The sequence below is a fragment of the Danio aesculapii genome, chromosome 5, assembly GCF_903798145.1.
Source record: "Danio aesculapii chromosome 5, fDanAes4.1, whole genome shotgun sequence".
NCBI lineage: Eukaryota > Metazoa > Chordata > Actinopteri > Cypriniformes > Danionidae > Danio > Danio aesculapii.
The window spans coordinates 1377616-1390159 of NC_079439.1; the positions used below are offsets into that span (position 1 = coordinate 1377616).

A 12544-nucleotide genomic window follows, 5' to 3' on the forward strand; every position below is an offset into this window, starting at 1 on the left:
TTAGCGGAAAAAGCTTTAGATGGACGCCACTCTCCACCATTTGCTGCTAATGTGCTTCTGTTGTGTCCTGCTGTGTTCTTGGTAGAGACGGAGCATGTAAATATCACTGTTCCTTATGTGTACAGAACTACTCTATCCAAATATACCGAGCTAATGCGTGTGAATACTTTTGTGAAGTAATGAGACTGACATGTCAGCTTTTATTTTTCAAACTATTAATATAGGAATATAATATACATATATGATGGATCTTCAAACCTTCGATCAGAAATATTATGGTAAAGTCATGCATTCGAGAGTCCGATGTCTTTTCCCCGTTCTTAACCACATGAAAAGATACTACAGTCATTTATAGGAAACACTATGGTATAGTAGAGTATAGTGGGGAAGCAATTCTATTGTTGCTATGGTAACACAGCAACTATAGGAGTTAATCTGTTGTGGTGATTCTATAATTGCCATGGGAACACAACAACTATAGGAGTTCATCTGTTATGGTGATTCTATAGTTGCTATGGGAACACAACAACTAGTGATTGATCTGTAAATGGAATTCTTTAGTTGCTATGGTAACACAGCAACTATAGTAATTTATTTGTTATGGTGATTCTATAGTTGCTATGATAACACAGCGACTATAATAATCTGGTCTGGTGATTCTATAGTTGCTATGGGAACACAGCAACTATAGTAATTAATTTGTTCTGGTGATTCTATAGTTGCTATGGCAACAAAACAACTATAGTGATTGTTCTGTTAAAGTAATCCTTTGGTTGCTATGGTAAGACAGCAACTATAGTAAGTCATCTGTTATGGTGATTCTATAGTTGCTATGGTAAAAAATCAACTATAACAATCTGTTCTGGTGACTATATAGTTGCTATGGTAACACAACAACTATAGTAATTAATTTGTTATTGTGATTTTATAGTTGCTATGGTAACACAACAACTATAGTAATTGATCTGTTATGGTGATTCTATAGTTGCTATAGAAACACAGCTATAGCAATTAATCTGTTCTGATGACAGTGGTTGCTATGTTAACACAACAACTATAGTGATTAATCTGTTATAGTGATTCTATAGTTGCTATGGTAACAGCAACTCTAGTAATTAATCTGTTCTGGTGACTATAGTTGCTATGGTAACACAACTATAGTAATTAATCTGTTGTGGTGATTTTACAGTTGCTATGGTAACACAACAGCTATAGTAATTGATCTGTTGCGGTAATTCTTCAGTTACTATGGTAACACGAGCAGTAACTATTCTGTTCAGGTGATTCTATAGTTGCTATGGTAACACGGCAACTATAGTAACTAATCTTTCATTGTAATTCTATAGTTGCTATGACAACGGCAACTATATTAATTATTCTGTGTTGATTCTAAAGTTGCTATGGTAACAATAACTATGGTAACTAATCTGCAACTGCATTAATTAATCTGTTCTGGTGAATCTGTAGTTGCTATGGTAACACAATAGCTATAGTAATTAATCTGTTCTGGTGATTCTATAGTTGCTATGGTAACACAACTGTAGTAATAATCTGTTTTGGTTATTTTATAGTTGCTATGGTACCAGCAATTATAGTAATTAATCTATTGCTATGGTAACACCAACTACAGTAATATAAACAAATGACTTAATACTGCGAAGTGTATAAACGGAGGTTGGAGCCAGCTCCAAGTGGGTGGTCCTTAAGCTCCAAATGGGCTGTACAAACCTGGAGATTTTATTTATTTAATGTTTTAAACATGACACGGAGTCCAATATTGTGCTTTATGAATGTTTACACCAACCCCAACCCTAAACCCAACCTTACAGTAACCTGATGTGTTTTACTAATGTCTACTCCACCTACACCAACTAAACCCAGCCTACTTGAGGCATAAGTCCCTCCCACTCGGAGGTCACCCAACCTACTTGTGGTGTAATCCCTCACACATGGAGGTCTTCAGGCTGCAGCGATACCTACTTGGAATTTATTCAAAAAGATTCGCAAATGCGACAAAATATACAGTATGATACACTTTACTGTATTCTTCAAAAACACTATAGTATTTGCTTTAAATTACTATAGTATTCTTTCATGTGGGCTATCAGTTGTTCAGAGCTTTGGGTGAGAGTTTTTTTGTAAACATTTCATTTTTTCTGTCTTTTTTTCAGAATTTGCTTGGAAAGAGCATATCTTAGCAGATATTAATTTAAATAAATAAAGATGTGAATACAGAAAAAAGCGTTCTCTTTATGATTTCAACCAAAATAATGTTTTTGTTTTAAAATAAATTTTGTGTATTGATTTTCCAACTGTTCGTTAAAACTTCTAATCAACTCAATGCATTTAGGCATGTAGACATGGTCAAGACGATCTGCTGCAGTTCAAAGCGAGCATCAGAATGGGGAAGAAAGGGGATTTAAGTGACTTTGAACGTGGCATGGTTGTTGCTGCCAGACGGGCTGCACTGAGTATTTCAGAAACTGCTGATCTACTGGGATTTTCATGCACAACCATCTCTAGGGTTTACAGAGAATGGTCTGACAAAGAGGAAATATCCAGTGAGCGGCAGTTCTGTGGGCGCAAATGCCTTGTTGATGCCAGAGGTCAGAGGAGAATGGCCAGACTGGTTCCAGCTAATAGAAAAGCAACAGTAACTCAAATAAGCACTCGTTACAACCGAGGTCTGCAGAAGAGCATCTCTGAACACACAACACGTCCAACCTTGAGGCGGATGGGCTACAGCAGCAGAAGACCACACCGGGTGCCGCTCCTGTCAGCTAAGAACAGGAAACTGAGGCTACAATTCACACAGGCTCACCAAAACTGGACAATAGAAGATTGGAGAAACGTTGCCTGGTCTGATGAGTCTCCATTTCTGCTGACACATTCGGATGCTCGGCTCAGAATTTGGCCTCAACAACATGAAAGCATGGATCCATCCTGCCTTGTATCAGCGGTTCAGGCTGCTGGTGGTGGTGTAATGGTGTGGAGGAGATTTTCTTGGCACACTTTGGGTCCATTAGTACCAATTGAGCCCCATGTCAACACCACAGCCTACCTGAGTATTGTTGCTGACCATGTCCATCCCTTTATGAGCACAGTGTCTCCATCTTCTGATGGCTACTTCCAGCAGGATAACGCACCATGTCATAAAGCGCCAATCATCTCAGACTGGTTTCTTAACCATGACAATGAGTTCACTGTACTCAAATAGCCTCCACAGTCACTAGAGCTCAATCCAATAGACCACGTGCAGTAGAGCATGTGCAGCCGACAAATCTGCAGCAACTGTGTGATGCTATCATGTCAATATGGAGCAAGATCTCTGAGTAGTATTTCCAATACCTTGTTGAATCTATGCCATGAAGGATTAAGGCGGTTCTGAAGGCAAAGGGGGATCCAGGCTGGTACTAATAACGTGTACCTAACAAAGTGGCCAGTAAGTCTGAACTGAGTCTGCGCATGCGTTGCTTCATGTTTGTCTCCTCCGGGTCTCCGTAGCGCGCATGACACATGCAGTCTGTGGATTCAGAACATAAATGAGCGGTTTTATAAAGTGTTTTTATAATATAAGTTCTTACTTTGAAGAAAACTACCCTCGCGAAAGGTACGTGTTTCATTAAACAGTCATACAGTCATCTGTGTGTGTTAAATGTGCTGTTTAACAGAAGGATAGTACTCACTGTCAAGGGCAACATCTATTTTATGATTGATGAAGAACATTTCGCCACATGGAGTAACGCCTACGTTATATTTATTTATGTTACTAATTTTAATTACAGATCACTTTATTGATTTTTCGCTAAATGTCTTTTGGATTTCAGTTGTCACAACCTGATCACAAACATCTCGTTTGACGAAACCACGAAATGTAGTAAAACTGTTTGTTTTCAGCGAAAGTCTGCATTAGAAACACGCAAATCTCCTCAAAGTATTGCTGTTTTATCTATTTATCTATTTATTTATTTATTTATTAATATTTGTCCTTTGTTAAATTTCTCTTCTGTGTCAGTCAGATTATCTAATGTTAGAGCAATAGATTTGGTCCAATAATAAATTACCCTCTTGAAAATTATACTGTATTTTAAATTATAACTTTGTTAATGAATGCTGTATCATACTTTTGTATTATCTATAGTGAGCTGATAAATTGTAATAAATATTGTAGCGTACTTTAGTTTGTACTACTATAAACTGATGTATTGTAGCATAATATACCCTATAGTTGTTGAAAACTACAATAATGGGTCATTTGTTTACATTTCTGTATTTATTGTGTTACCATAGCAACAATAAAATCACCACAAGAGATTAATTCAATTAATTTACTACATTATAGCTTAAAAACACAACAGTATTACTATAAATAACCATACTATAGTGTTTTCTTCATAGGGTAACCTTAAAGCAATGTATACTGCAAATCTACAAAATGCACGCAGAGTGAGGCAGTGTTTACATAATCCCAAAATGTGAAGTATGTTTTCACCCAGCTCTTTCTTAGAATTTGATTCAGAAATTAGAAATGTCAAATAACACCATACAAATAATAGCAGTTGATTAAACAAATGAAACCAAATTAACAGTGTTGGGCAAGCTACTTGGAAAATGTTGTGAGCTAAGCTATTAGTTACTCTGCTTAACTACACTAAAAGCTACCCCCTGGGAAATGTAGCGAGCTAAGCTAAAAGCTAAATGGCGAAAGTAGCTTAGCAACATCATTTTTAAATCGAAGCAACTTCAATCCAAGTCAGTTCTGTTTTAGTGATTAATAAAAATGCCATTCGGAAATATGTGGCTTAATTGTTCAGTTATTTACTGTAATTAATATGCTGCTCCAAACCAGGGTCGTAGCAACCTCACTTTTAGAGACAGACCATTTAGAAACAGGTGATTAATAATTATATGAAAATATGATCTCACACAGCCATCCCCCCCACTTTTAAAATGTCCGCTACACCCCTACTCCAAACAGAATCATATTTCAGTAGACAGCAAAAACAAAAAATTCAAGAAACCAGGTGTTGCACATTTGAAATACAACGATAAAGTATAGTGTTACTGTAGTTGTTGTATTGCAACTATAAAAGTACCAGAGCAAAATTAAATCAATTGCTTCCCTATTATAAGAGCCATAAGTTCATTGGTTTATTTATGTTAAATTAATAATAATGTGAAAAGCAAAACTCGAAAATATTTTACTAAAAGTAATTTAATTTTTAATATAGAGTGTATGCTGATGTCACTTCCAGGAAGGAGGAAGTTGTTGTTGTGTCATGAAGATGGAAGCAAGACAGTTTTTTTTGACCGTGTAATATAGTTCAGTTAAGTTGTTATTAAACATTTTCGAAACGACATCACTGGACTGTCTTGTGCTACTCGCGTTCAAACCCTGCTAATTCAAAGAAAGAAACAAGAAGAGAAGAGACGGATTGATGGCACACACACCCATAGTATTGTTCAAAAACACTTAATATAAACCAATATTTTAAATACTGTATTAACATTAAACTACTATATTATTTTTTTCATGTAAGTGCACTTGGGCACATTTGCAGAACAATCATTGAATAAATTTAAATTTATTTCAGCTCTAATAAGAGCACAGCATCAGAATTAACTTTAAGACTTGAACTTAGAGGTATTGTCCTGCTTCAGAAATAATTCCTCTACAGTTATCTTTCCATCCAGCAAGTTTCTCCTGTCAGCCCAATGACTGATTGGCCACGTCACTGACCAGGGGTGCGTTTGACATACAATAATGTAACTCATGGCTGAACTATCATAGTACGATGCATCGTTTGGGGAAAGAACGATGTAGTGACGAGTGTTTCCCAAAACACATAGTTTCTCTGTCGCTGATCCATTGCTTGAACCATGTTAGTTATAACGTATAGTTATAAACGCCCATAATGATGCTCTAAACTGGGTGGACTAACTACTTCTTTAGAGAAGAACAGTGCAGATTATATTGTTTTACAAAAACACACATTTAATCCAATATTAGATTTGCTAAAAACATGCACTCGCTTATTAATATTTCATATTAACTGAAATATATGTAAATGCCACATACAGAGCCTGTGTTTCCTTTACAAATATTATTGAGAATGACATATCCTATTCTAAAACAAATCACTTACAAAAGCTAACACGTACTCTAATATCAAATATAGATCATATAAATAAATAAATAATGAGGCTATTTATTATAAAATGATTTTTTAATTGTATATTAGGAAATGAAAAAAATCCTAATTTAATAATACTAATGATGATCATGATGATTATTATTATTATCATTAAGTAGGGTATTGTTTATTTAACAATTGTAAACCACAGCAGAAAGTTCTAACCAGCAGGCCCATGTCATATACAGTACAGACACTTAATAAATAACCTACTATAAATGAAAAGAATTAACGTATGCTTTTTGTTTTCACAAGCTTTGGAGGCGTAACATAAATTCCTCTTTTAAATAATAGGTCACCTATAGCTTTAGCTTGAGGCTGTGTTCAAAATGACATCAATGTTTTGAAAGTGCACTGTTAAGGGAGCACAATTGTAAACATGAAGATCGCTAAAACTGAACTGTGAAAATAGTTTGAAAGCAAATTACACCTAAGAGAGATGACCTTAATTCTTTTTTATTTTTAATAATTCCAACTTTGATTGTTAAATTTATATTTATTTCAGCTCTAATAGGAGCACAGCATCAGAATTAACTTTAAGACTTGTACTTAGAGGTATTGTCCTGCTTCAGAAATAATTCCTCTACAGTTATCTTTCCATCCAGCAAGTTTCTCATGTCAGCCCAATGACTGATTGGCCACGTCACTGACCAGGGGTGCGTTTGACATACAATAATGTAACTCATGGCTGAACTATCATAGTACGATGCATCGTTTGGGGAAAGAACGATGTAGTGACGAGTGTTTCCCAAAACACATAGTTTCTCTGTCGCTGATCCATCGCTTGAACCATGTTAGTTATAACGTATAGTTATAAACGCCCATAATGATGCTCTAAACTGGGTGGAGTAACTACTTCTTTAGAGAAGAACAGTGCAGATTATATTGTTTTACAAAAACACGCATTTAATCCAATTTTTAAATTTGCTAAAAACATGCACTCGCTTTCCATATTAACTGAAATATATGTAAATGCCACATACAGAGCCTGTGTTTCCTTTACAAATATTATTGAGAATATGACATATCCTATTCTAAAACAAATCACTTACAAAAGCTAACACGTACTCTAATATCAAATATAGATCATATAAATAAATAAATAAATAATGAGGCTATTTATTATAAAATGATTTTTTTATTATAAATTAGGAAATGAAAAAAATCCTAATTTAATAATACTAATGATGATCATGATGATTATTATTATTATCATTAAGTAGGGTATTGTTTATTTAACACTTGTAAACCACAGCAGAAAGTTCTAACCAGCAGGCCCATGTCATATACAGTACAGACACTTAATAAATAACCTACTATAAATGAAAAGAATTAACGTATGCTTTTGCTTCACAAGCTTTGGAGACGTAACATAAATTCCTCTTTTAAATAATAGGTCACCTATAGCTTTCGCCATGAGGCTGTGTTCAAAATGACATCAATGTTTTCAAAGTGCACTGCGAAGGGAGCACAATTGTAAACATGAAGATCGCTAAAACTGAACTGTAAAAATAGTTCGAAAGCAAATTACACCTAAGGGATATACCTTAAAGCTTTTTTGTTTTTAATAATTCCAACTTTGAATGTTAGAATGTTCTAAATGAATAGGGCATAGGGGGGATAAGTGGGAATAGAACACAGCCAGGAACTGTTTCTATCGACAGCTCCAGACGTGTGGTTGCGAGTGCTCAAGTTTGCGATGCAGTTTGCGAATGTTCATTGGAGCGACGGATTTGAGAAACGGCTAATCAAAAAACTATGTTTGTAACGACGGAACTTGCGACCTTAGTTGGCTAACGATGGTTTTGGGAAACGCACCCCAGAGCGAGAGGTGGCAGTAACGCACAAAAGGTTTTTTTTTGACCACCGTAAAACATGAAGAATTAGCATTTCTCACTATCATATGGATTTACTTTTATTGGCCAGACACTGGCTTTACAGCTCTGTGAATGGCAGTGGCTTCACTCAATGATTGGCAATCGGTAAATGTAGCTTGTGTGGATGCTACTGCGCTAAAATAATTAAAATAATAAATGCTTAAAATAATAGCTTCACTACTGGAAAGCTATTTGATTCAGAAAGTAGCGACGCGACCGCCACACTACTGAGAAATGTAGTTAAGCTAGTAGCGTCTCTGCAAATTAATAATTGAATTAAATGTGAAAACTTTAAAATCGTGTTGTTGTTTTTTTGGTAATACAGACTCCAGTGATTTATGTTTACAACTTTATTTATTTACATCAATCAATCTAATTTATTTTTGCACCAAGCTCTAAAATTACTGTCATCATTAATAATTAATAAGTGTCATCGTGGACAAAAGAAATGAGCTATTAGAATGTGGTTATACAATTTGTCTCTTAAAAATCTTCTGTTAAACATCACTTTGGCAATACTTGAAAAGCATTAAACTTTATGTCTTCAACTGTAGGTGATATTACAACACTTGCATACTGTCAATCATCATATTGACTTTCTATGATCCCTTCCAGTGTCTGCTGCTGATGTCTGCGAATGTGCTGCTTCATAACGTGGCGAAGCGTCGTCTTTGTGCTCACGTACAGCGCATTTCCCTCTTTAAAACCCTGCGTTTGTCATCACATGTGGACAATGGAGAGCAAAAGAGAGAAGAAAGCGAAAGCACACTGTTGTGCACACTGTTGTGCAAACGTTCATCGTATTACCAGACACGAATGTCACGTTCCTCTCATTTCAGCTACTTAAAAACTGGCAAAAAAAATCCCAGTAGTCTCCACTCAAATCCTACTTTCTGCCAACAGTGTAACTCCTACAGTATCAGCTCCAGGAATACGTTGTCAAACATCAGTGGATCTGAATCCAGTCAAGAAGCTCTGCCGACCCCAAACACAAACCCTAGTGTGAGCGCTGATCCACGCACTTTTCAAAGATGCCGACCTGATTACAGCAACATGACCCATGACATCTCCCAGCGCTCATGTACTTCAAACCTCAACGAAGCCTTGTTAATTCTTAATAAAGTTACCGTTTTAAAAAACAACATGGGAGCTTCAGATATAAGCAGCTTCTTGCACAAACTTAGCCAGATTCCTATTAAAGACACTGCGGTAGTCAGAAGAGACCCACGATTCAGCATGCTCCTTCAGTACAGTGTGGCGATCATACACACCTTCACTCTGCAGCAGTTATTGGACATTCTGAAGGCCTTCGTGAACTTGGACTTGCCTCGTTCTCATAGCATACTGGGATCATACGAAGCCGAGTTCTGTGAGCAAGCAAGTGAGATGAATCTCCACCAGCTGCTGCTTGCTGCAGATTTGTGGCGCTGCCTTGTTCGAAATGTCCCCAAGTACCTCAAGAAACTCCATGATAATGTAAGTCAAAACCTCAACCAGATAAGTCCTCCAGAGCTGGTTCAGCTGATCTACATTATTGGAGAGAGTCGGGGGTGTCCTGAGACCCTCGTTAAATCTATCGAGTCGTTACTTATGCGCCATTTGAATGAGTTGAAGCCTGAAGAACTGGGTGTTGTTTGTTTAGGCCTCTTTAAAGCACAAACCTCCCTTTCTGAAAGAGCAGTCCAGCGGCTTGTGGACAGGTCACTTGTTGTAGTCCAGGATATGAGTGACTTTGGCATTGCTAATGTAATGAAGTATTTGCGATTCAGCTATTTAGACCATCTCCCGTGGTTGGAGGCCATGGGTGTGGAGGTGCCGCGACGGGCTCCACAAATGGAGGCTCAAGGCCTCATGCACATAATTTTGGGATTCTCTGCTCTACACTACCGGGACGATCATGTTCTGTTGGCTGTGGCCAAACAATTACCTAATGTGATTAATCAATGCAGGAGCAAAGATGCTGCAAAGATGCTTTGGGCCTATGGATCTTTAGGATTTCTTCCTAGCCAGTGTCCGGACCTTTATCCGTCTCTCACTGCACTCTTACGAGAACGTCAATCTGAGTTTCAGCGATTCCCTGAACATCTGCTCACAGGTCTGCTTGGACTTGCTTTTGCTGGTCTATTCCCTGAAGACTTGCTCAGTCTGGCTTTAAGCGAAGAGTTTGTCGACAGGGCTTGTAAATACCAGGAGCTTGAATTAAACAGAGACTTGTTCACTTTAGATGGAACTGTAAGACTGGAGTTACCAGAGTCAACAATCCCAAGGCTTAATCTCGCAGTGAGGGAAGAAGTGACCAAACAGCTTTGGGATTTTGCTCAATCTGAGATCTGCCAAAAGCTTGAGGTTCTCGAAGCTGAATCGATGCTGCAGAAACTTCTGGGTGGAGAGATGTTTGTGCGCAAACACATGATTCTTCCACATTTGCGCTCTGTTGACTTGGAAGTGCACTTAGATCAAAATGACCAACCTGTTCCAGTGTCCTCTGGTTCTTTCCAACAAGAGCTCACCTCTCAAAACTGGGAGCAAAAACCCTCTGGAGTAACCATAACTGATGACCTACTTGCTCAGCTAACTAATACTCAAAAGACTCAGTTGGAGCCGTTCAACAAATCACTCCAACAGCCTGTGCCTCTGAGAGTCGAACCGGTTAGGGAAAGTGTTTTCAGTGTGGGTATTGACTTGACGGACGATCTTCTGATGTTGTTAACCAAATCTAGTAAACATTCACCTCATCCCAAAGATTCTAAGCCGTCTGTTAAGAGACTTGCTGTTCAAGTGACAAATAGGAATCATTATTGCTACAGGACGAAGCAGCTGCTTGGATTGCATGCACTAAAGAGGAGGCATCTCACACTGGCCGGATACAGAGTTGTGGAGTTACCGCACTGGGAATGGTTTCCCCTGCTGAGACGCTCACAGGCTGAAAAACTTGCCTATCTGCACTGCAAGATATTCAGCTACAGAGACTGCAAAATATAGACTAATTAAATTATCTGCATATATAAACAACCAGGTCCTACTCTGACTTGCTTTTGCAGGTTTATTCTCTGAAGACTTGCTCAGTCTGTCTTTAAGTCAAGCGTTCATCAACAGGGTTGTAAATTCCAGGAGCTTGAGTTAAACAGAGACTTGTTTACTGTAGATGGAACTGTAGGACTGGAGTTACCAGAGTCAACAATCCCAAGGTCTAATTTCGCCGTGAGGGAAGAAGTGGCCAAATAGCTTTGAGATTTTGCTCAATCTGAGATCTGCCCAAAGGTTGAGGTCAGAGGCGTAGCGGACATTTTAAAAGTAGGGGGGGCAGCTGTATGGGATCATACGTTCATATAATTATTAATCACCTGTTTCTAAATGGTCTGTCTCTAAAAGTGAGAGGGATGTGTCCCCCCCCCCCATCCCCCTCTGGTTGCTACGCCCCTGGTTGAGGTACTGGAGGCTGAATTGATGCTGCAGAAACTTCTGGATAGAGAGATGTTTGTCAAGCAAACTATTTCTCATGATACAAAACCACATCACTTACGTGTTTTAGTGAAGTGATTATGTAAATGACTGAAAAATGATCAATCCTGAGTTGTTTTAAACTAGTTCTGCTTTATATAAATATAATGCCACTGTTAGAAGCAATTAGATTAATGGAAGTACACAATTGAGACCATAAAACTTTTGATAATGTGTTGAATGTTATCTCAATCTCAATATTTGATTGGTGTTAAAAATATTTTTGATGCATAATAAACAATAAAAAAGGACTCAAGTGTTAAATTCGTGGAGTGTATTTCCTTGAAGATCTAGTCAGTGTTTGGGCCTAACATGTGCAGTGCAATGATTTATACAGCAGCAAAAATCTTTTTATAACGTACAATAAATCACAGTACAATGTGAAAATGTCATTATTTACATGGTAAGTCTTAACTATTTATTATGCAGGTGTCCATTTCCCATTCACCGGTCTCAGTGTTTATTTAACATCGGCAAGTGTTGCTGTGTGAAACCCACCACTATTGTTTTACTCTTTAATTTCTTTTGTCCTTGTATTGTGTTTATAGTCAGTATTTCATATATCTTTATTTCCTTGCTGTTATTACAGAAGAAAATTGCTAATATTGTGTTGAATAATGCAGACTTAATATGTCAAGATATTTACTATTTTTCACGAATATTGTGGATCAATGTATTAACAAAGCATTCCAAGGATTGTGCTTGATCTAGTAAGTATACAATTTAATTCAATTTGTAAATACCCTCAAAAAAATGACATTGACCATGGCATTTTCCAGTACTTACATGATTTTGCTCGTCCAATATTTCAGAAAGAGTTCAGAAAGGTCCAAGATTTGTGTGTAATTTCACAGGGAAACACAAAAATCAATGCAAATAGCGCCAGAAGTTCTGAGAAAAAAGCGTTGTTATTTTAGGCTGAAAAAATATATATAAATGACCTTGCAAAATTCTTCAGGGGCTGATATCCCA

The 12544-nt window shown here is 37.3% G+C and overlaps 1 protein-coding gene across 1 annotated transcript; it reads left to right on the plus strand.

The window, feature by feature from the left end:
- Positions 1-3515: 3515 nt before the first annotated feature.
- On the plus strand, positions 3516-11794 carry LOC130228766 (FAST kinase domain-containing protein 5, mitochondrial). The gene is made up of 2 exons (XM_056457202.1): positions 3516-3610; positions 8687-11794. Exon 2 carries the CDS (start codon positions 8699-8701, stop codon positions 11051-11053), a length of 2355 nt encoding a protein of 784 aa, XP_056313177.1. The 5' UTR covers positions 3516-3610; positions 8687-8698; the 3' UTR covers positions 11054-11794.
- Positions 11795-12544: the final 750 nt, after the last annotated feature.